This window comes from Grampus griseus (assembly GCF_964374135.1).
Source record: "Grampus griseus genome assembly, chromosome: 13".
Classification (NCBI taxonomy): domain Eukaryota; kingdom Metazoa; phylum Chordata; class Mammalia; order Artiodactyla; family Delphinidae; genus Grampus; species Grampus griseus.
In genome coordinates this window covers 52,259,521-52,285,086 of record NC_139007.1, presented here as the reverse complement: position 1 = coordinate 52,285,086, position 25,566 = coordinate 52,259,521, and the positions used below count along the sequence as shown (strand labels likewise).

General features: G+C 40.5%; 1 protein-coding gene across 1 annotated transcript in view; it reads right to left on the bottom strand.

The window, feature by feature from the left end:
• The window catches only part of RNF217 (ring finger protein 217), a gene marked incomplete at its 5' end in the record, with an annotated part of 129,962 nt that extends 111,199 nt beyond the window's left edge, over positions 1 to 18,763 (bottom strand). The window contains one exon of the mRNA XM_082668896.1: positions 17,888 to 18,763. Within this exon, the coding sequence (XP_082525022.1) occupies positions 17,888 to 18,763 (876 nt within the window). The remainder of the gene's footprint in view (positions 1 to 17,887) is intronic.
• Positions 18,764 to 25,566: the final 6,803 nt, after the last annotated feature.

Here is a 25,566-nt window from a genome sequence, read left to right as displayed (position 1 = left end):
GAGCACAGGCTCTGGATGCGCAGGCTCAGCGGCCATGCCTCACAGGCCTAGCCGCTTCATGGCATGTGGGATCTTCCCGGACCTAGGCACGAACCCGTGTCCCCTGCATCGGCAGGCAGACTCTCAACCACTGCGCCACCAGGGAAGCCCTATGACTTGTATATTTTAGAAAATGATATTTGCAGGATGTGAATTGACTTTAACCCTAATTTATAGTATCATTTTCCTCCCTCAGAGATTTTTCACTTAGATTGAAACTTCTTACTTTTAATTTTAATGAACGTATTTTCCTCACCTATTGAAATTATTGTATGGTTTCTCTCCTTCAATCTATTAATGTGATAAATAATATGAAATAGATCTCTCAATGTTAAATAAAGCATTTTGCATTCCTGAGATAATTGATCATGATGTAATTGTGGTTTTTAAAAATGCATTTGCTGGATTTTATTTGCTAGCATTTAGTTAGGATTTTAAAAATTAATGTAAATGATGTAAATGGGACTACAATCTCCTTTTTCTTACTCTTATATTTGTATTCTCCCAGTCTGCCTTTATTTATCAAGCTCATATGAGCTTCATAATATAAACATTTTACAATGTGTAAAGGTTTCACATACATCATCCCATTAATTAACTTTTCTAATAGTCATAGGCTTATAATATAGCAAAGATTGAAACTCAAATATTCTAACTCTAGACTTCCTTTTTACTGGTCCAGTAAGAAGCACTACATTTGAAATAGGTCCACAAAGCACTGCAGGAGATTAATTAATTAATTAATCAGTCTACTAGGGGTGAAAGGTCACTATTATGTTCACCCCCACACACACAAAAGTGAGAGTTAGTATTTTTTACTGGTCATCTCTGTTCACATAAGTGTATGACTGAAAAGAAGGTAGCTTTGATACATAGATATCTACCTCGAATTAGATGACCTCTAAGGTTCTTTCCAGTAGTGAGAGGTTAGGACATAAATCCATTAAACCACCAGTCAGGCTCTAAATTTACACTTGTCCTGCTCATATTCCATCCACTACCTCAATCTTCTACTTATTGTGCCTTCCTCTGTACACTAAATAGACTGAATATTCCACATATTCATATCTAGCCCATATCTTGGTTATCATAAATACGAACACCAGAATTTGTCTTTAGCTCCCAAGATGTGAAAATCTTTCAAAGTTAGTAGCTCTAAAACCTTTTTTGGGTAATGGTCTAAAAACCAGTAAATGTTATTAACCTAATCACAAGAGAAAATGGATTTTGCATAGGATCTCAGGGCATTTATAACCCTTCTGAAGACAATCCATGAACTATTATGACTACCAAGTTAAGAACCCCTATTTGGAAAAAGGGATGCTGAAGTGATGTTGAACAGAAAATGCACAGAAAGCTTTTCTTTTCCTTTAAAACAAAGTACTCTCTAAAGTGGCCCTTCCACTCTGACAGTTATATCTGTTTCTTCCCTTTTCTCACCAGACAACAAACCTGCAAGCCAAGGAAGGATGAATGACTTCCCTTTACAGTTCTTCAATCTTATTCAAAGAAAACATTTGAGTAATACAAACCCATTTTCATTCTTCTCACCAGAAACTGAGTAAATAACTTTCACATACTATAAAGTCATCAACTTTTGACACTTTCTCTTTACAAATTTATCAATGGTATACCCAAGGTGACCTGGTAAACAAGTGTTTGCATACCATATAGAAATTTTTAAAGTCTTGAGAGAGTAGGTATGTAGGTAAAACAATTTTTTGTTTTCAGGTAGAATCTACCATAGCATCATATATAAATAGATTATTAATGATAAATAGTCTACAAGATGGCAATGGTTATAAATTATTATGTGAAATGTGTTTATACAAAACGCAATGCAGGAATATATATATTTTGGTGGTTGGGGATAGGGTTTTGACTATGGAATTTTTGAAATATCAACCACATTTTTTTGCTATGGAAAATATCAAAGTATCTATAAAGTGAGATAAACATTGAAAAAATATCTTATATCACCTCATGAACTAGCTTTTATTTTTTAATAAAATCGATACTTCTGGGACCTCCCTGGTGGTGCAGTGGTTAAGAACCCACCTGCCAATGCAGGGGACACAGGTTCGATCTCTGGCCCGTGAAGATCCCACATGCCGCAGAGCAACTAAGCTCGTGCACCACAACTACTCAAGCCCGCACGCCTAGAACCTGTGCTCCACAACAAGAGAAGCCACCGCAGTGAGAAACCCGCGCACCGCAACAAAGAATAGCCCCCATTCTTCACAACTAGAGAAAGGCTGCCGCAGCAACGAAGACCCAATGCAGCCAAAAATAAATAAATAAAAATATTAAAAACACAAATTAATTGTTTAAAAAATAAATAAAATAGGTACTTCCAAGAAAATATGTTAAAGTGTTGGGATACAAAATTAAATCCCATTCACATTTATAGAGGAAAAATAATGAACTGACTTTGAAATGAGTTGTTCTTGACAAGAAGATTAATACAGAGGGAAAAAAAGAGCTAAATTCTTTGCAAACAATTTAAATGAAGTATTACAAACGTAATGGATGTTCTAAACATAAACTATAAAGTCCAACTTTTCTAGCTACTTAAATTTTTCTCAAATTGTTTTATAAACAAAGTACTCCTAGATGCTACCCAGTATCTGTGATTGCTCACACTACCTAATTTGAAAATATTTTAAATTTAGTAAACACTACTGGTCTTTAAATCACTTTTATCCAGCGGCGTTACATGGCAAGACAACTGAAAAACCTGTCATGATACAAATGCATAAGGTTTATATTCTTCTAAAATTTACACAACCCACACATGGAACAAATCTATTTTAAAGATAAATACTTGAGGTTTTCTCATAAATACTTTAAAAAATCGATATTTTATTACCTCCAACTGAAATATTACTGGTTCTATGATGAATAATAGAATGTAATTAGAGGAAACACTTCAGGACTCTGAAATAAACAAACGACGGTTCATAGGAGAGAGGGGAAACTCAGTTACTCAGCATAAAATCAACAAAGCAAATCTTTGTTTAAGTAATTACTTTATCAGTGTACCCTTACTAAAAACAAAGAAAAGGACAACCACAGTCAAAATAAAACAGCCACTGTACAGTTAAGCCATGACCCCAGGGCCTTTCCCATTAAAGGTAGAGGAAGTGGAACTGACACCCAAATAGAATACTGTTACAAAAACAAGAATTAGGAGTAAGAGAGTGTAATAAAGTAAGAATTAATTGAGGAAGCAAAGGACAATCATTCAAAACAATGCAAAACCATAAGGACAAGAAATGAATAGAGTTATGAAATAATCCTAACTTCCTCTCAGAACTTACTGGTGGACCAGTGAGACCTTCGCCATCTGTGAGAAGGGGAGGGTGGGAGTTCCTATTTGTTTTAAGTAATGACATAAGCAAACTGTTGAGCATAAAATGAGGAAAGACTAAGAACGGCAAATTGCAAAAAAGTAGGTAGCAGAAAATAGCTCAACTTCTTTGATAAATTGATTCTGACAATCAGTAAAATAACAACTATGGACACCTATTCAAAAGATGTTTTCATATTTTTCGGTCAGTGATTTTCTACATGGTGTCTCTGGAACCAAACAATTAAAACCAAACAAACAAACCCATTGCAGACAGACAAAATGCAAGAGGGAATCAAGCTGAACAGAGGTTGATCATACACTGCTTGAAAGATAAAGACGGCAGCTGGTCCAGAGTTATACAACGTGGACCTCTGAACATTAAAGGCTGCAAGAACTGGCAGGACATTCTGCTAGACCAAAGGTAAAGCACTCCCTGCACCTTTTAAAACCAAAAGCCCAATAAGTGATAGGACAGGAGACAGAACCATTTCCACACTAGCGCAGACCACTGTCATCTCTGCCCTGGACTGCTGCAGACGCCTCCTAACCCTTTTCCCTGCTTCTCTTCCTGCCACCTCACCCCTCAAACACAGTTTATTCTCCACACTGAAGCCAGGCTCTTTTCGGAGCATTAATTATCATTTGACAGCTCTACTAAATTTTCCAATGGCTTATTATTACAGTTGGAATAAAGTACCAATTCCACAGAGGGGCATCACAGCTGTACGTGATCTGACCCACATCTCCCTCAATAAGCCATCTCCGACCAGGCTCCCTCCATTCCCTGTTCTTGAAACACAGCACACCCGTGGGTCTAGCTTTGCAGAGTGATGCTCTGTCCAGCTGCCTGTGGTGCTCTGCTCTGTACTGAGGCCTCTGTTCCACAGACTCCTGCTCACCATTCAGCTCTCACCTCTTTACCTGTATTTGCATACTGTCCTTCCCAGCCCCTCTCTCTAGCCATGGTGACTTGCACGCCCTCCCTCTCTATTTCCACAAATGTAATTTTTTTTTTTTCTTTTTGCGGTACGCGGGCCTCTCACCGTTGTGGCCTCTCCGGTTGCGGAGCACAGGCTCCAGATGTGCAGGCTCAGTGGCCATGGCTCACGGGCTTAGCCGCTCCGCGGCATGTGGGATCTTCCCGGACCAGGGCACGAACCCGTGTCCCCTGCATCGGCAGACGGACTCTCAACCACTGCACCACCAGGGAAGCCCCACAAATGTAATTTTGAGTGTGTATGTGTGCTTGCTCACCCCACCTCACTTGGAGACACGCCCCACCCCTAACTCCCTTCTCCTACTCCCCCTGTACATCAACAACCACTTTTTAGATACTAGCCAAGTTCCAGCTTTTTCTACTCCGATAAACACAGCTTTCTCTTCCCAGAGCCACTTAAGTCAACAATCAGCATCACACAATGTAATTATAAACTTTCCCTAATATTTGCTGGACAGCTTACTTTTCACCTATTGAATTTCTAAACTCGCTGAGGATGGATCATAGACTACACTGTCTCTTATCATAGTGATCAGCATAGCTCTAAACAAATATTTTGTGCTCTGTAAATGTTTTTAAGAGAATAAGAATGCTCTAGTTCCCCCTCCCCTTTGATTCCCTTAAACCTACTGAGTACTAGAGAACAGATCTTCTACAGTGTGACTACAGTGAAAGAAAGGAAAGTCTTGTCCACTTGAAAAGATTTCTCTATATAAAGGTCTCTGCAACTCACTAATTATCTAGTAGAACTTTTTTGGTCGTGTGTTTTTCCAGAAGTGGTGATGAGATGATTAATAGTAATCCTTCCATCTTGTCTCAGCTACAGTCTTATGAACAGAAGCATACACTTTATATGTGACTGTGCAGGGTTAAGGGTAGGGTTATGATCCCAGATCAGTGTCCTTAACCAGCCTGTGATGAGACCTCCTGCTTTACCTTGACCTCATTAGCACCCTGAGCAAACCAACAAGGTTTTGTCCAATCCATCTAGACTATAACAAGCCAAAAGAATCCAAAAGTTGCAGTGATTTTTTTAACATCTGAATCTTATTGTATTAATGATACAAAACATCTTATCATCACTAATAGAATGAATAATAATTGTGAAAGCAATGTGTTAGAACCAGCTTTCTTACTTTAAAAAATCTTTGTTCAGCATTTAGTGACACTGAGTCTCTAAGGTCTATGTTCAATTTATTTTGATATATTGCTTGAAAAAGCACCACACATAGACACAAGAGAGGCAAAACAAAACAAAACAAAACAAAAAAACCCTGTTGCCTGGGCTTACTAAATCATTATACTTATTTTTACATCTCATCTACCAAGTATTCAAAGATTGTTGATGAAATTCAGCTAGTAGATGTACATCTTCCCTAATGTCAATCAACTATTCTTGCAGCTGATCATAAAGTGCTATTTTTTAAACAAGTGGGTCAAAACTCTCTGAAGCAATTCATTTGCGTAATTTTCAAGCAAGATTGAAAATTCTATTTCCAAATTTTGTAAGTTTGTAGTGATTTTTAAAGAGAAAAGTATATCTGGACAAACAGTATTTTTCAGAAATCCTAAAACCTAAAAAAAAAAAAAAAAGGAAGCAAACTCTTGGGAAAAGAATTACTATTGTTTCAAATATTTTCTTTTCAAGCATTCCTCTAAACTCTCCCTTTATCCTAAGGGTGAAGCCCTCAGTGACTCACAAAGTGACATATTAAAAACTAACAACAGAAAAAAGGTAAGCTCAAGGGACATCTATTTTAGGTTGATTCAAACTAAACCTGAAATACATGAATTTACCTGAATGACTATACTCAGATTTTTACAAATCAAGATCAGCAAATAATCTTCTTGTAACACACAAATAAACTTGAGACGTTCACACACACACACACACAGAGTTTTAACGTAAAGCACCAGCACACTGAACACACAGAGTATTTCTTTTACTTTTAGGAGCCTATTATTTTCAAAATGTTTCTTTCACAAACAAACAATCTTGAGGAGGAAAAATGGTAATATAAGAAAAAAAAACACTAAAGTTAATAGTAAGACTAGTTAAAAGCAGGATTAAATTAGAACTCTTGGGATTGCACCTATCATTTCCCACCAAGGGCATCTCTAGCAGAAGAATAAAACCCCCCCTACTCTCTACGGAACTAATGAAAGAAACTCACTTTCCCTACCGAGGTCATATGCTCATACAAACATGGTACACTAAGATCTAGCCATATCCAAGTCATTTCTGATTTGACCCAACAGCTCTACTTAGACTTAAACTAATAATAAACTAAACTGTAAACATTAGGAAAAATGGCATTATCAAAGGAAACAAAACACTAGTGAAACACTATGATCAATTGTTTTATTTTACCTGCTGTTTTAAATTGTTAAGCAACCAGAGGAAAAAGCTGCGGTGATCTAACTTGCCTCTTACATCTTGGAGATTCAGGAACACTGAATATGTCCAATAATCAAGTGAGGAAATAAGGCAAGAATCAACACCACAAAAAGGGAAGTAATTTGCTAGGTAGCCTATAATTAGCCTCTGAATCTTACAGTAGAGAATATCATTGAGGCAAACAGCTTAGAAAGATTTAAAACGGGATCAGTCATTCACATGAATGCATAAGCACAGAATTTAGTTACCTCAGCTGGGGGAAAAGAAAAAGACCCATCATAAAAGCAATACACCTCCTTTGTTTCAGGGTGCACATATCCTCAACAAGGAAGAGATTTCTGAGCACAACACATTTGGTTCTGGAAACGCAAGGCTTACCTATTTGAGAGGACGCTAATCAAATGATAAAATCAGCCAAATTGGAATATCATAAACAATAAAAAACCAACAGTGGGTCAATTTAACAAAGGTTAACTAGGGTGGTTAATTCTTAGGTATCATTAAATATAATATAATTTCTGTATAGAATATCCCTGGACTACAAAAACTATGTTACATCAACTCTCTTTATTCAGCAAGGTATTCAATCTTTTCAAATAATATTTTAACCTCTAATGAAGCTAAAGTTTTGATATAATGGAAATTACATTATGTAGAATAATTTTAAGTGGTGTTAATAATTAGAAGCTGACCCTGATCTCAAGATATTTCAGTTACAATGGAATTATCTAAAATATTTAATTTTAAAAGGGAACAACTTTTATGTAAGCTTTACTTAAAACTAAATGAAGCTTTATTGTTAAATTATTCAAGGATAAAGCATAAAAAAAACCCACAACACCAAAGTAGAAAATCAATATAGTGATATGAATAGGAAATATATAATTAAATGATTGAAAAGACATGAAATTTAAAAAAAAAAACAAATTAAAATTCAGGCTCAAAACCTTTACTACCTAAATTCACAACATTCCTGATTTTTGTCTGAAGTAGTGTGGTGGATTAAAAATATGGCCCCAAATTCTTTTACATGTTCACAAAAAAAGTTGAGGTCTAAGTCTCTTCCCCTTGAATCTAGGCAGCCTATGACTGCTTTGCCCAGGTGATGCTGAGTGACTTCCAAAGTTAAGACAGAAAAGATCACGCAGCTTCCACTTGGCTTACTTGAGACTCTTGCCCCAGAGGAAGCCAGCCTCCATGTAAGAAGCCCACTTCCCTGAGACTATCTTGCTGTCAAGGCCACATGTAGGCACTTCTGTACACAGCTGCAGCTGAGTATCCTGACAAAGGCCAGCCAGCATCAGCTGACAGCCAAGTGAGCAAGCTGACATCTGACTACAACTGCATGAGAAGCCCCAAGTGTGAACTGACCAGCTGAGCCCTTCCCAAATTCCTGACCCACATGCCATGATCAAAAAAAAAAAAAAAAATGGTTGTCTTAAGTTCCCAGGTTCCGGAGGAATTTGTTAAGCAGAAGACATAGTAACCAGAATAGGTTTTATAATTAAAGAAGCATTTCAGTGATAGGTGGGATGCCAGGATAAAGACTCAGGCCATAGCATTCTGTTGCATTAAAAATTTAAATCTATTGTGAAATAAAATATCAAAAATTCAGCTTCAAAATCCTACCTTATTTTTCCTACCAACCTAAACTTACTATAATTTACTGTCAATCATTCACTCAGTCTTTTAACAAATACTTATTGAGCACCTATTCCATTCTGGGCTTCATGCTAAATGCTAGTTATAAAAGCAGCTCAAATAATAGTGGGGAAGGGGAGATAATTAATCAAACATCAAATAATCACACAAACATATAATTACAAAAGGGGATAAAGATACAATGGCTGCAGAGTAAAAAGGACTCTAAAAGCATAAACGGCAGGAATGATTCAGTCTGGAGACTCAAGGATGGCTGACATCTGAAAGAAGAGGAAAATTAACAGAGAGAAGGCTACACGCCTGATACACGTCTGATATAGAGCTGGAGGGACAAAGAGACTGAAGAGAGCAGAGGCCAAACCTCATCATCAGTGTTATGAACTGGAATCTTTTTGTGCAATGGGAAGGTCTTGTAGGTGTTTAAGCAAGATAATGAAATGTTGAGATTTTCATTTTAAATACCACCTTGGCTATCTATTCTCATACTCTGTATATTGACAACTAGCATCTGATTTATTAATTATTTATAGACTACGTAAGTCCACTACACAAATACTCATTTCATGTGTACAATATGCCAAGAGCTAAGAAATCAATCCAAAAAAATGAATAAGATTTCTGCATGCATCAAGCTTTACAGTCTAATGGGAGCATAGAGCAGGAAACAGGTGATTTAAATATAGTGAAATGAGAAGAACCTTATAGTGAGTCAAAGCGTTGTCACAGAATATAGAAAGGATGCTTAATCCAGATATAGGGGGTCAAGAAGAATTCTCAAAGGAAGAAATGTCTAAGCTAAGACTAGAAGAATGAATCAGTGTGAAAGAGGCAAACAGAGTTTGGGGGAGTGTGGGAAAAAAGTAGCCCCCCCCCAAGACAGAACCTAATGTCACTAAACTAAAGGATCATAATTAAGAGAGTCATAGAGTGCTCAAGGAACAAAAAGAAGTTTAATATGGCTAAAGGCTTAGGGGGGCACTTGATGAGAAACAAAGTTAAGAGTGGTAAACAGGAGTTAGATCACTCAGGCACATGTAAATCATGTTTAGATTCTATTCTACAAGCAACAGCAGACTGAAAGGCAAAGAAGGGGAACGCTAAGACCAGTCGTGCATTTTATAAGACAATGCTGACTGTAGTGTGAAGGACAGACTGGAAATGGTCAAGATTGGAGCACTAGGACCAAGCAGGAAGCTGTGGCTGGAATCCAGGAGAGAAATGGTGGAGGCCTCAGCAAATGCCAGTAGAAATGAAGAAAAGTAGAGTTGAGAAAATATAAAAATAATTTCAGGAGGTAGAACTGAAAGAACTAGGTGATTAGTTAGATCTGGGGGGTGAGGGAGAGGAAGAATTCAGGGACGATGCCCAAGTTTCTGGCCTGGGTATAACTGATGGAAACACGGAAGCCCAAAGGAAGGGCAAAGCTTTAGGGGTGTGGGAAGGAAGAGGAGGAAAGGGAGATTTCATCCCGAGAGGTTTAAGGTGGCTGTGGGTAGTACATGCAGGTGGCAATGTCGAGGAGACAAACAGCTACCTGGTACTGCAGGTGAGAAGAGTCATCCAGGCTAGAGACAAAGATTTGGAAGTCAAGAGCATATAGGTGTTACCTAAAACCATGGGAGTGGACGACATGACCCCACTACTAGTACACAGTGTGAGGAGAGGAGAGAGAGGGTTTAATATAGGACCATGTAGACACCAACATTAAGAGATGGTAACATAAGAAAAAGCTCAAACGGAAACAAAAGGAATGGCCAAGAGAATCAGGAAGAAAACGTCCCGTTTTCTGCCATTAAAACTTAATAGTAAGTCAAGTCATAGCTCCTCTACACTCCTCTTGATTTTCGTACACGACGATGAGGCTGACTTTGGTAGAAATCTTCCTCTGGATCTAAATTTGGGCAAGAGACTTCCACTTCCTCAAAACATGTAATTAAGTTTCTTCTTGGACTGGAAGACTTGTGATTCTGTACAATATGGATATAAACTTAAAAGAAAAATGAAATAAATATATATTTAACCTATAAATAAGATAATAAATGCAAAGACTGTAAAAAGACCTTGGGTTTTAGAGCCAAATCCTGAATTGAAATCCCACCTTTGCCATTTCCTAGCTGTGTGATTTAGGGCGAGTTATTTAATCTCTCTAACCTTGAGTTTCCTCACATAACATTCTGCTACCTACAGTACAGAAATTGAGCTGTTCCTGTTTTCTTGAACCCATTCTAATCAGAAAGCCAACCCCACCAGTGCCAATGAAAACAGCACTGTTCACACTTACAAATAATCTCCTTGTTGGGAAATCCAGTGGTCAATTTTAATCTTTATCCTGCTGAAACTATCAGAAGCATTAGACAAAAATGATTACTCTTTCCTTTTTAAAACATCACCTTTGTTTGGTCTTTGGGTAACTACTCTGCCTTGGTTTTCTTCTTGCCTATCTGGCCCTCTCCCTTTCAGACTTTTTGCTGGTTCTTTCATACATCCCAGACTTTATATATCAGCAAACACTGGTAGGCCCAGACTCAGTCCTCAATCCTTCCCTATCAACTATCATGCCCCAGGTGACCTCATCTGGTCTCATGGCTTTAAATATCACCTATATGTCAAAAATATTCAAATTTACATCTTCTGTTAAGATCGCTCTGCTGAATGCCACACACCAACTGCCTATTCAACATCCTTTCATGAATGTCTAAATACCTTTTCAAACTTAGCATGAACTCCTGATTCTCCTTAAAACTAGTCCTCCTACAGTATTAGTATTCCTCACCTTATTAAATGACAAACCCATTCTTCTAATTGCTTGGGCTCAAAACCTGAGTCATCCTGGACTCTTTTTTCTCTCATCCCACACCCAATCATCAGCACATTCTGCCAGCTCTATTGTCACAATATATTCAAAATTCCACCAGTGCAAACCATATTCACCTCTATCACCCTAGTCTGAACTGTCACACCTCCCCTCTGGCTTACTGCCATCGTCTTCTAACTGGTCATTTTACTTCCATTCTTGACTCCCATAGTATATTGTCCACAGAGAGCCAGAGTACTTTCTCATAAAGGTAAAGTCATATCTGATTAGCTTAAAATCATCTTACAGCTTCCGATCTCATTCAGAGGAAACGCAAATTCTCTATGGCCTTAAAGCCCTTTCCGATCAGCTTTTCCCACTCTTCCTGCTGGTTTCTTCTTATCGCTCACCACCTCATTCCCTATGCTTCAGCCGCATGGATCTTTTTGCCATTCCTGGAACCCCCCCAAGTATGCTCCTGTCTCTGGAACTTTATACTTGCTGTTCCCTTAGATATCCTCATGGTTTGCTCTCTCACGGCCGTCAGAAAGATCTCTGCTCAAAAGTCACCTTGTAAAATAAACCCTCCCTGACAACTCCTAAAAACACTATAAATATATAAAGAAAAACCTCCTCCCCAATATTTCTTATCACCCGTCCCTTGTTTTTCTTTCTCTATAGCCCTTATTATCTCCTAATATACTAAATAATTTACTTATTTTATTATCAACCTCTCCCCAGCCTAGTATATAAACTCCATGGAGTAAGGGGCTTTATCTGTTACTGTTCTCTGTATCCCCAACACCTCCAACAGCGTTTCATATGTAATAAGTATTTAATATGTAAGGGAATTAAAATTAAATAATGAAATGTGTAAAAATGCTTGGAATATAGATGTTCAATTAATGGTTGTTATTATTTGTGGAAACTCAAGTGTAATTACCCAAAATTGATAGGGCAAATAGTACTGATAACATTGAAAGAGAATATTATTCTAGGAATTTATTGTCCTGCAGACACTGAATTTTTGTTTTAAGACAGAACTTGATTTGGGAAGGTTCATTTCGTTTATCACATAAAACCCTTCTGACACTGAATTTAAACAAAAAAAACCAATTCTTTGAAAGTATCATAACTTTCAAGATTTGCCACATTGTCATGAATGATCCAAAACAAACAGCAAAATTATGTTTTCTTTTAAGCAAAGGTAATAAATATTTTGAAAGAAGCAAAGTATTAACTAATATTCTATTTATCACAATTACAAAGAACTCTGAGAAATATGTTTATTAAGAAAAAAGTAATGAGTGGATTTATTACTTTGAAATAAACATAATAGGAGGAATAGTAATATGCTTACTAAAAGGTTAACTGGTATTCCAGAATCGGCTTAAGAAAATCCTCCCAGAAAGGAAGCAGAAGAGGGGAGACCCACAGCTGTCTGAGAACTTAAAGAAAAGCTTACTTATGCTTGGAAGACAAAGCTTGGAAGAAACACTGCCAACTAGTCTCTACGATGGCTCCTTGGGGGCATTTAATACATTTAAAGATTATCTCATGGTCCTTGCCACACAGGTACTCAATAAATGTTTGTTAAATGCGTAAATGGTATATTAACAAATGAAAAAGTTAATTATAGGAAATTATGACTCAAGTATCTGTCTACAACCCCATCACAAACTCTTAATGAAAAGCTAGGAGCTGAAGTCCTAACGTTCTCCTTTTGCCGTCTCTCATATGAGGAGTAAGGAAGAGCCTTCAAGTGTAAACGCTGAGCTCTATCTACTCTAGGAGAAAAAAGAAAAAATCACCACTGTAAGGGTTTCAGTTGACGCATGAGGTAAGTAGTACTAGTCATGTTATTTGAGATCTTGTAGGCAATGGAGCACAATGCAGCGTTTCTCCACGTGGCGTCGTCATCTCCAGATGCTGGAAGCGACGGGAAGGAAGACACCCAGGCAGTGCCTGGACCAGGTCCTGCTGGCCCAGAGATGAGCCCCTGATAGGGGATTGATTCCTCTGCAGAAATAAAGTGCTACTTAAAATCAAATTTTGAAAAGTAAGAGAAAAAAGAAATTATTAAAGAGAAATGAAGAAATTATTAAACGAGATATCATTAAAGAGTCAGAAGAGGAAAATAAGTAAGTGCATGAGTCAGGAAGGTATAAAAGCAAATGTTACCACAGCCCCCCAATACACATACACACACACACACACACACACACACACACACACACACACTCATTCTGTACACACAAAAAAAGCTTACATATGCCTGAATTCTCACTTTTCAAATTCCCAGAGTGATTTAACAGAGTTCAGTCTCTTTTATTCTTCACATTTTTAAGACTACCAAAATCACACCTGGCATGATAGGATCTGTAAATCACCTGTGTGAAGACGGCTGCATGCAAACTCCATATTGAACAGGACAGATTCTAAAACTACCCAGGTTGTTTTAAGGTTTAAAGGGAAAAAGTAGGTTACACTTTTACCCATAAAAGTCTGGATGACTCAGAGTTTAATAATAGGATACAGAAGCTTTCATCCCTAGGTCACTGATTCGAGGGTGACTATGGTAGACAGTCATTCTAGGACATTACCATCTAGCAGCTGTTTTGTTCACAAACTGCAGAAGAAATGTGTTGCTTGTCTCTATTAATACTCATTTGACAGGTGTATACATTCCAAGTCAGCATCTGCCAATCGCGAGCACTTTGAAGCAGAGTGATGAAAGCGGCAACAGCCCTTACCTTTAGAAAGCCCTTAGGATGCCCAATTCTCTTCTTTCTTTACGTAAAGGACTAAATATTAATATTTCACATCATAACAGATTTTACTGTCTCAAAGCAAAATCATAAAAGAAAGATACCTGTGGAGGATTTTTTGAAATGAGCGCAATATCATTCTATGAAACAAGGAAAGCAACAATCTTTCCTCCTAGAAAACGTGGTAAAGGCCAAACCAGCTGAGGTCAGTACTCAGAATGGCCCTGCGACCTGCAGGAGACTGCAGACATCCCCGGGACTGTGCGCTCTAAGCCATGGTCATACGTGCACACACAGCTTACTAGGAAACGTACTTCTAAAATTTATGTACCAAAGATTTATGTACCCAGGCAACACAAACCAGTTAAACTCCCACTATCTCCGTCATGGTACTCTACAGCCTTTAAGTAACTCCCCTATGTAAGTGCCAAAGATTATAATGTATCAGTTCAGTCCTTCACCATGGCAACTGGAAACTGGATGATACCCATCGGCCAGTAAAGTCATTCCACTAAGAAGGATTCTCCAACAGCCCCAGTCACAGTGATAACTGAAGAAGAATTATGTTTTGAAAAACTAAAACTATTATTTTTAAAACACAGTATGGAGGTATTTGAGTCACCACCCTGCTATGTCTGCACTGAAATAATGAAGACACCTATCTATCAGCCTTTGCCACATATTCAGTCCACGGCACTAATGGAAATAAGATTTATGATCTAAAAACCTGCATTCCTGTCTTCCAACTTTGTACCTTCTTTGAAAGAACTCAGCATCTCCTTTTAGAAGAATATTAATTTAACCAGGCAATATTCCAACTCACATTTAGTATGCATTTTTAATGTCTGCATAAAATGCTTAACAGGGACTCTGCTTTGTTTTCTTAAATGATGTTAAATAATACACTATTTGGCACAGATCCAAAAGATGAAAAAGTCACTAATAACTTTTTATTTCAAATATATCATTTTACTTTAAAAGGTCTTAAAAGAGTCTTGCACGTTCAAGCTTGACAGATTTACTTCTGTCAAAACCAAAATGCCTTATAAAATGAGAAAGAGGGCACTCTCCATGCCCTTTGACCTGGTTCAGTAATGCAACAAAACAGTTGATTTGTTGTCAAACTAGGCCTGCAGTTTGATTTTGTTTTGTTTTAGAATTGGTGTGTCATTACAGATCATGGTCTGCAATCCCATTTCATTGATGAGGAAATTAAGACACAGAGAGGTTAAGTGATGTGGAAACACAGACTCTAAGTAGAAGGGACCTAATCATTAACACAGATCAGAATTATAACCACAGGCCTAGTTTTATCCAAGTGAAAGAAATGCCATTTTTGTATAAGCTGAAAGTTTGTTTAAAAACTCTTTAATTCTAAGTTTAATAACAAACTTAGAAAACCTATTATTTTTGTCTACTTTAAGTCTTTGTCTTTTGTCTTAAACATCGAGAATCTCAGAGTAGAATTCAGTGCTCAAGCAGATCACCTCCTTCTAGCCGTGGTTTCTGGGGGCAGTTTCATCCTCTCTTTGTCGCTCAGCTCTTCATAAACTCAATAACTAATTAGTTGAGCATCTGTATGTGTCAGACAACATTCTAGGTGCTAAAGCCACAGTAGGGAATAAATCATGTGAAAACTCCTGTCTTCATGGAAATCAACTGCATAAGTACAAGGCAGAATATTTTTATCACTAGGGAGAAAATAAATAGCTGGAAAGGAGATCTAGAGTGGGGGGTGAGGCTCAACTTTGGGTGACCACCAAACAGGTGGTCAGTGAAGGTCACACAGGTGACATCTGCATACAGACCTGAGAGGGAGAAGGGGAAGGAGTAAGCAAGGGAATGGGGGGTGGGGGGGACTCCAGGGGGATAGTCCAGGCTCAAGGAACAACACACACAAAGCCCTGAAGTGGAAGCATGCCTGGCCTGCATGATTCATCTTTTTGTTGTTGTTTATTATTTCAAATAAAGTGTATTTTTTCTTTATTGAAATTCTGCCAAATACTTCAGAAGGTCAGGAACATACATACAATCCTAAATACTGCCGACAACCTTCAGATACTACGTTACTTCAGAGGAGCTTTTCCCAGTTGTGCATGGCAATGATTCTTCACTCACCTTGCCACCCTCCACTCCCCACCCCTATTCCTTCTCTTTCTCCACTGGAAATCAAAACACTGACTTCCTAAAACTAACTTATGGTGGCAAAAAAAATTTTGCTTTGGGGAAAGGGCCCACCTTAAAGGAATCAAACTGCAGAGTACCCCAACCTATAATGACCACCTCCCTTGAACTTCTAAACCCACTGCATCTGTATCCAGCCCTTAAGAGGAAGTGCTACATGATATTGTTACTCCGCTTACATCTTATTATATGCTACCTTGCATTGTTCTTGTGTACACACCTTGTATACACAGCAGGGGACTTCCTTGGAGCAGGGCCCATACCTTGGGAATGTCTGAATCCCACCACAGGGCTTTGCACATGGATGGCACCGGTATCTGTTGGGCTGTTTGACAGTGATGTCATAGAAACTGACATGATGGGCAGCAGGCTTTCCTCCTTTTTCAAGCATCTGTCTGCCGATAACGCATGAAAGAGACATCATAGTCTCTCACAGGCGTTTGGATAATCTCAGCCATCTTGGCCAAGTCACTGTTTGTGTAACATTCCATTCTGTCTAAATTCCCCTTTGCGTTTGCCGTTGGGCACGTTACACACTTTCAGTCTAGACACAAGCATGGATTAGCCACAATACACAGAGCAACTGCACCATGTGAAATCCTCTTCAGTCCGCTTCAGCCAATGTTATTCAACACTATTATGGGAAAGGATACCAACATGAAACTACCAGACACAGGGGCTATAAAACCCTGTCCATACAGTCTAGCCGGACAAACAGACACATATGGAACAACCTCAGTGCATGCAAGACATGCAGAAGTATTTTGAAAGTATACAAGCAGTGGCCTGGAGGGTGAGGTAAGGCTTCACGGAAAAGTTGGCACCTGAACAGCCAGAGTTTTGAAAGATGAATAGGCGTCGGAGAATCAGACATGGGATCAAAGGGCATTCCGGATTGTGCAAAACACTGGCAGAAACATAACAGACTGAAAACTGCGGGAAGGACGCATTCACCACCAGGGAAGGAAAGCCGGTCTACTGCACTCTTAAACTTTCCAAGAAAAAAAACAAGTTTTCAAATAAGGAGCTGAGGAGGAAAGTTTCACCAGCACTTGTTTTGTTAAGCCTCTTAGCCTTGCTTTGCTTTGTTTCGCTCTTTCTGTTTTGTTCCCTCTCAGAGAAATAAAGCACTCTGCTGGCATAAAACTTCAGTGAGAAAAAGTACTTCAACTTAACTGAGAAAAAGGAAACTGAAAAGCGGACCAGGGCCAAGGAATAAATAAATTAGTAACACTTTTTCTGGATTATCTAAATGGAGCAAAATTTCAAATTCGGTATCATTCATTGCAACTCTTCTCTCCATCAACTCAATACATATTTATTTTCTGCCCACTATTTGTTAGTTTCTGGGATACCAGGCCTCTGAGGCACTCTCATTGCCCTCCTCTTTGAGCAAGCTCCTTGCCTGCAATCTAATAAAAGAAATAGCAGAAGGCAATTCACTTGTACCCTGTTCCTTCTATGGTTGCCAATCAAAGCTCGAAGCTCAAGCAGAGTTAAATTCCAGTCAAGTTAACCAGCGAAGACAAACACACTTAAACCAACAACCGAGATGTAAGAAACTGACAGAGGTCCTCCATAAGGGTGTTCATCACCTCTTCCTGTGAGCAGGGAGCTGGCGAGCTGGACTTCCTGGCCAGTGATTTGGAATGCTGAATGGGGGACAGGGGAGGGACAGAGGGGCTGAGGTTACCTGGGAGCTCAGGTAGACTTTGAGGCACTCCTCGCACACGGCCTTCTTGCAGCAGGGCAAGGGCTTGATGGGCTTGTCTTCCAGGCACACCCGGCACATCAGCACCATGAGGGGCGCATAGGGATCCCCGACCCCACCCAGGCCAGAGTAGGGTGGAGCTCCCAGCAGGCTGGGCACGGAGAACGGCTCGGGCGCCAGGTAGAACTCCAGCTCGATGCTGCCGCCGTCGGGGGACAGGGTGTCCGCTGGGAGCGACAGCCGGGGGCTGGGGAAGGAGGAGGGGGTGCTGGGAGGGTTGGTCACCGGCGGAGCCCGGGGTGGCGACGCGGGCAGCGAGAGCCGCTCCGCCGAGGGGACCTCGGTCAGGTCGTTCTCCACGCAGAACACGGAGCAGAAGACTTGTCTCTTGGCGGGGGGCGGGCGCCGCTGGCCCAGCACGTCCAGGACCAGTCCGTCTGGGGCCCCGACGCGGGTCCGGGACTCCGGCTGCTCGCCGGGGGGCGCCTCCTGCTGTTCATCCCCTCTCTCGCTTCGGTCCCTCGCTTCCTCCTCCTCCTTTGCCAGCTGCTGTTGCAAAGCCTGGGGGTTGAGGGGCCCGGTGTAGGCCAGTCCTGCGGGCTGCGCCGGTGCCTGGTTCTTCTTCCAGCTCGGGGCCCCCCGGCTTCTCGCGGGCTCCGGGACGCTCGTGTCCGCGCAGCCCGAGTCGCTTCCGCAGCTGTCGCCGCTCGGCTCGGCGGAGGAGGCGCGCGGCCCGGGCGCCCCGGTGCTGTCCCCCGGCGGCCTCGGGGGCTCGGGGTGGCCCGTGGCGCCGCCAGGGGGGGTCCGCGCCTCCAGAGGCCCGCCGCTGCCGCTCACCGTGCTCTGCTCCTCGCCCATAGCCGCCCGCGGCCGAAGCCGCCGCCGCCCATCCAGCCGCCGGGACCCCCACCCGGCGCCGGCGGGCAGCGGGGGCAGCGGCTCGGCTCGACTCGCGGCTCCGCTTCTGCTTCCGGGTCCCTCCTCCGGGGCTGGGACGCCCCGAGCTCCCTCAGGGGAGCCCGTGCTCCCGGGCGGCGGCGCTCGGGGAGCCCGGCCCGGCCCGCTGCTCCTCCTCCTCCTCCTCGTCCTCCTGGTTCTCCCGCGCGGCCGGGCACCGCCTCGGGGTCGCCGAGGGCCGCTCGCTCTGGCCGCCGGCGCGCCCGCCCCACATGCAGGTCGGGGCGGCGCCGCGGCCCCCGGGAGCCCCTGGAGGGACACAAGGGTCCGGAGGGAGGAGGCCGTCAGTCCCGCGCCATCGCCGGTCCCCGCTGGGGGCCGGGCGGCCGGAGGGCGGTGGTCAAAGGGTCGAGGGGCCTGTGGCGCCGCCGCGGCGCGCACCAGGAGGGGCAGCCGGAGCGCGAGCCAGCCGCCGCGGCCCCTGGGGGAGAGGCCGGAGCGCGCGACCTCCCGCTCCCGCTCCTCGCGCTTCACCTAGCGCCCTCCTCACCGCCCCTCACCCCACCCCTTTGGCACACACCTCCCCACACGTACACACGCGCGCGGGCACCGCGCACTCACTCACGCACACCCCGAGTGGGTGTGATCTCAGACCAGGATGCGCTCTCGCCCCCAGGGTTCACGCTCGGCCTCCACTAAACCCTCCAGAGCCGGCAGGCTGCCCTTCGGGCTACGCTTTGAGCAGAACTTCCTACAAAACTCCTCTTTACTGAAAGCTAGAACTAGAAAACCCTGGCTAGTTAGGATTTTGGTTTCGCTTGTTTCTCTTGCGTTCGTCCAATTTTAAATCCTCCAAAGAGGGAGTTCAGAGAATTAACGCTAGGAATTATTAGTTCAAAATGCTGTGTATACAACTCTCTGCTCTCTGCTTAATGAGGTAGGAAGGATGTTTGAAACCCACAAAAGTGCCAAAAAGCACGTTTAACCTACTCCTTTAACTAGAATCCTTATGAGAGCTGGTAAATAATGAATTTAAGATTTATCCCCCTTTCCTCCTTTTCGATGTCCTCATAGGAACTTTTTTTTTTTGTTTTAACCCTTTGAATATTCCAAAATGGGTAGCATTAAGGTAGTAAGATGGTCTGGCCTAATTAATAAACCGGATCGTTGGAAATCATGAAAAGTTTCATTAGCACAACCATATTTATCCCCAAAACCGTTTCCAAGACAACAATTATAGTTGAGCCAGAGCTTAATTATGTGTTGATCTATCTTTATTTTCCAGGAAGTATTAGTCACCCAGACTGGTGCATGTTAGTTCCCTAAAGCCAATGAAAACATTTTTGGGAAGCCAACCTTTGTTTTTTTCATCGAGAGGGAATTCAATTTACACATTCATGTAATAGGAAGGAGCTGTGAAGTGTGTAGAAATTTTTATCTTGAAGTTGATATTGGGTTGTTCTAAAATATTTTCCAAATCAGATAACAAATGCTAGAAAGATGACTATGCAGTACGAAGAAAGGAGGGTAGCACCAAAGAACATGTCCATCATGTATGTCTGATGTTCAGCGGCACCACAAATGGATGAATCTAATCAATAAGTCTAAATGCCCACCTCATTGATCAGTCTGACCCAAGAATGAAGAATTCTTACTTGGAAGATTAAATGCTATTTAGAGATTTTTTTTTTTTTCACCTTGGCTAATTGATTTCCTAGTAACTGTTATTTTTTTTCCAAATGATCCTAGTGTTTATTGTTTTAAAGGCAGGGACAAGAAGCCTACATGTTTGTGTCTTTTTTTTTTTTTTTTTTTTTTTTTTTTTGCTGTACGCTGGCCTCTCACCATTGTGGCTCCTCCCGTTGCGGAGCACAGGCTCTGGACGCACAGGCTCAGCGGCCATGGCTCACGGGCCCAGCCGCTCCATGGCACGTGGGATCTTCCCAGACCGGGGCACAAACCCGTGTCCCCTGCATCGGCAGGTGGACTCTCAACCACTGCGCCACCAGGGCAGCCCTGTGTCTTTTTTTGTATGCCATCTGTTAACTACTTTTCTATTCTTTCTAAAGGGATATAAAAGTAATCCATGTTTTCTGGGTGACAACAGTGAGAGTAAGACCAGGGTAACCATAATGGATACAAAAAAGTATATCTCCACAGTGTCTCTAGGAATCAAACCCCTCAAGGTCTTCCCATAGTTTGGGGACTCCCTCCTCCACACACATTTGCCGTAGGTGTTCCAAGAACTTGTTCTTGCAGTGCCCACCATTTTATTCCTTATCCCTCAGATTTGGTTCACTGAAAGTGGCTTTCCTCAACACTGAATCAAGTCACTGGTGGGATTTTTGAAGGCTGCCCTATAGCTCTGCAGCCCTTCTCCTTACCATGACTTCCTCCCCATAGGATTCATCTGGTGTTTGTGAAAATAGAACCATGGCATGCCATATCTCCAGCCTCCAGACAGACTCAGACTTGCCTCAATCCTGGGCCCAGCACCCCTGGTGTTCAATCTGGGACCCATGGGACACCAGTAACATGGAATTAAAATGCAAAGTTAATATGATGATCCTACTATCAATTTCCCCTAAAATGAAACACATGAAGCACCTATGATAGTTGTACTGATATGATTCATTAAAAAAAAATGGGTTGAAAATATAGTTACTGTAGCAAAAATTTCACTTATCTGACACAAGCTTAATATTCTCAAAACTCAGACCATCTGCTCCATGTCAGGCTGTATACAGTTGTTAGTACAGTATAAACGCTATCACCAATATTCTGTCACTACCAGTTTCAACTTCCAATGTTTTGTAATTTGCAATGGGCTGTGCACATTCCCTAAAACCAAGACTCGAATACTGAAGACAATGTCAAGTTTGAGAATTGACATAGTCAATTACTTTTGGTCATTACTGAACGTTATTTTTTCTATTACCAACTTTCCTATCCTGGCATTTAAGCATGACTTGTTTTTGCTTCCCTGGAAAATTTTTATTCAGACTTTAATTCGATAATTAAAGAGCCTAGATTTATTAATTTATTTAAAAGTGTTATGAAAACTCAGAAAAGCTGTGAATAATTTTAATTTTACATACTAAAGGTAAAGCGGATTTCTTCATAACTGTTGTGGAGAAAAAATACATAATGTTTAAATACCATGAAATAATTATACAGCAAATACCTGACTTGTTTTCCTATCAGTCCTTCAACTATCAAATATATATGTGTGTGTGTGTATATATATATATATATATATTTTTTTTTAATTCATTTCCTGAAGAGGAATGAAAACAGTGGAATGAATTTCTAGGTCTGCTTCTGAAAGACACAGTGAAATGTTGGTCCTCACTCTCCTATTTTCTCTCCTCTTCACCCATGGAGGGAGAAAACCTGGAATCATTAAGGAAAAGGGGCATTAGTACAACACAATTGTTTCGCTTATTTTTCCACCCAAATTTCCTAAGGAAAATCCAAATGATATAAGGTTAAAAATAAAATGAAACAGTATATTCCTTCAAACTATAAAATTAAAGCCCAAATGCTTTGAAAACAGAGGAAACCAAGAATAAAAAGGAAGATGAGGAAGGAAAATGAAGACAGATGGAAGGGAGGAAGGGGAAAAAAAAAAAGGAAGGAGAGCAGGAGAGAGGGAAGGAGGGAAGGAAGAAAGGAAGGGAAGAACTTTATTATCCACTACCCAAAATAACCACTTAAACTACTTTAACATATTGATAAACTTCATTCTACTGTTTACATCTGTGTGTATAAAAAATATCAAATGATATATGCTCCTTTTCCTACATTTTTAAAATTAGTAATATATCCTGACCATTTTTCACACTATTAAGATACCTGTATATCATCATGATTTGTGACAATATAGAACTTTACTATATAGATGCATCACAATTTATTTAACTAATTCCATTTTATTTAAAAAAGTAGATTATTTATGATTTTAAGAAAACATACATTTAATATATATGAATATGTATTATAACCTTTGTGTACATTCCTAATATACCATAGCATAAAGTCCTAAAAATTAAATAGCTGCTCAAAAGAGTAGATGTAATTTTGAGGTTTTGGCACACATATCAGAGAAACTTAGCACCAGTTTATAACCCCATTAACAGTGATGGTATGAGAGAGTCTACATCCCTAATCCTTCTAAGGAGATTTTTAAAAATTAAAAATGCTGTAAATAACATGTTACTTTTAAATTAATGAGCACATTCTTTTAGATAAAAAGGGAAAAATCAAATATTAACTGTCAATTCCCTTTGGATATATATAATTTAGCATCGCATGTTATGGTTCTCTATTCCTGAGGTTATGGTTCTAACAGCTTTCCTTCCTCATCTTTTTAAAAAATTTCCTCATTACCTCTTCTAGTGACAGTAATGCTCTAAAAATACTTGAAGGTAACCTCAGTCATAGGTAATACTTCTAAGTCTATGATACCAATTCCTCATTTCCTAAATACAGGTGCACCTAAATACAGGTGCACTTATTTGAGTGCCCCAGACTCATTCCCAAATGAATACGGTGCCAAGGAAACCCCATCTTTCAGCCCTCCCTGTGGAAGCTCTTTGAATTAAGACAAGAAGAGATCCACTAATAGTGCAAGATCGACTCTTCTTGACCTGAGAAAAGCCCGTTCCCTCCTCACAGAAAAAGTCACCTTGGAGTTTAAAGGCAACTTAGAGTTTCTACTATGGTGGCTTTGGTTTACCAGAAAGATGTCAACCCTGGCTCTGCATCTAGAAATCCCTGGTCTCCTCTTCCCAAGGTACAGAGTGACACAAAGAGAGAGATGCATTCTGTTCTCCCTGTTTCCCCGCTTCCCTTTCTGAAAGGGGTGTCAAGTCACAGCCTCCTCCTGACAGGCTTTGTTTATAGCAGGAGTCAGAAAAATTTACAGCCTGGCTCCTCCCTGGCCCTGAGACTGGAATGCCTCGTTGGTTCGGTAAGCAAGAGCAAGATAAATCTCTTCTTATACAACTCTCAGTACCCAGTACCTCCTTGCTGAGTAATTCACAGTAAAGGAAATCATTTTGTCCAAACTAAAGGGTAATCAAACATCAGTGTAACAGAACTGAAGATGCACTTTTACAAAATGACACTTTAATTCTGAAAAGAGTAGAGATTTTCTTAGCAAAAGGAAAAGCAAATCTCTTCCAAATTAGGGAAGAAGTAAGAGGTAACTTAGAGAAGATTTATTTAGAACAATGGCAAAGTGCTTACAAAACTATGTTAAGTGAACAACGACAAGAAAAATCTAATATATATGATTACAGTTGTGCTGGGATGTATATGATAAAATAAGTACAAAAGTAATAGGAGTTATTGTATAAGGGTGATGTGGTTATGATTTTTTTTTCATTTCCTAAAATTTCTAAAACATTATGTTGCTTTTATAATGGACAAAAGAGAAAAACAAGATTTTTTTTTTAAAGAGTGAAACAGTTTCATCCTAATGAACAGGGAAATAGATTTGGTGTTAATAGATGTTATTTGCATGTACACTCGTGATAGTTAAGGTAAGCAATTCCTCCCATTTGTGTTACAATTCAGTCCAACAACCATTTCCTGAAAGTCTATTAGATCCTGTGTCAAACTTTGGAAAATTCAATTTACTAATTTGTTCCCCAAATTTTCCTTCATTTTTAACTTCATAACATCTATGAAACACTTTAAGCTGTCCAGAGCCAGAGCATATCTTAGCTATATGTGGAAGCCCAGTTCCTAGCATTCTACACATATTTAGTTCTCAACAAAACATTTTTAAAGGAAAGAAACCATGAAAAAATGATCTTCTGTAGTGACTTAATTGTTATATAGAACTATGGTTCTCAAATTGTGTGCCAAGGGTCCTTGAGGCACAGCAGTAAACTCCTAGTTTCTAATTTATTAAAACTCTTAGGATATTTAGAATTCTTCAGGGAATCATGGCATTACCTGTTGGACACCATGTAAACTACTGCTATTGAGTTGTCTGAACCTAATTACTATTAGGAATTTCTTTTTGCCTAAATTAAAGGGCACCATGAAAAATAACTGAGACACGAGGGTGCCACAATCTGAGAAAGTTTGGAACCTCAGGGTGGAAACCACAGGTATAGAGCAGAAACAACAGGATCAAGATGCTAACCTCTTAGAGATTTATATTTTAAATGTATGAGACACCTATGTCATAAAGGATTAACCTTGCCTAAGAAAAGTTTTGGTCTTTGCTGCCAGCTCCTGGAAGGTAAGTATAGGCCCTGACTACAGGAATGAGTCTCTCTGTTTATGTGAGGACCTTAGACCTCACATAAACCATGCCACAGAGTCTTTGCTAACAATGTCATGTATGGGGTGGCGGAGGGTGTCCTTGGGTCACGTGGTATCAGCTTGCCCTCTGGAGGGGCTGGGAACTAAGCTGAGCCACTTGCATGGTCTGCCATGTCTACATCACTGACTTCCCATAAAAAGCCTGGATAGCAAGGTTTGATGAGCTTCTGTGGTTGGCAAAATTCCATGCATGTTGTCACACATCATTGCTGGGAGAAGTAAGCACTGTCCACACAACTCCACTGGAAGGAGACAACTGGTGGCCCCATGACCAGCCTCTCCTGGACCCTGCCCGTACCTTTACCTGTTACTGATTTGAATCCGTGTCCTTTCATTGTAATAAACCATAGCTGTGAGTAGACATTTTTGCTGAGTTCTGAAAGTCCTTCTAGAGAATTATTCAATCTGAGGGTGGTCATGGGAAC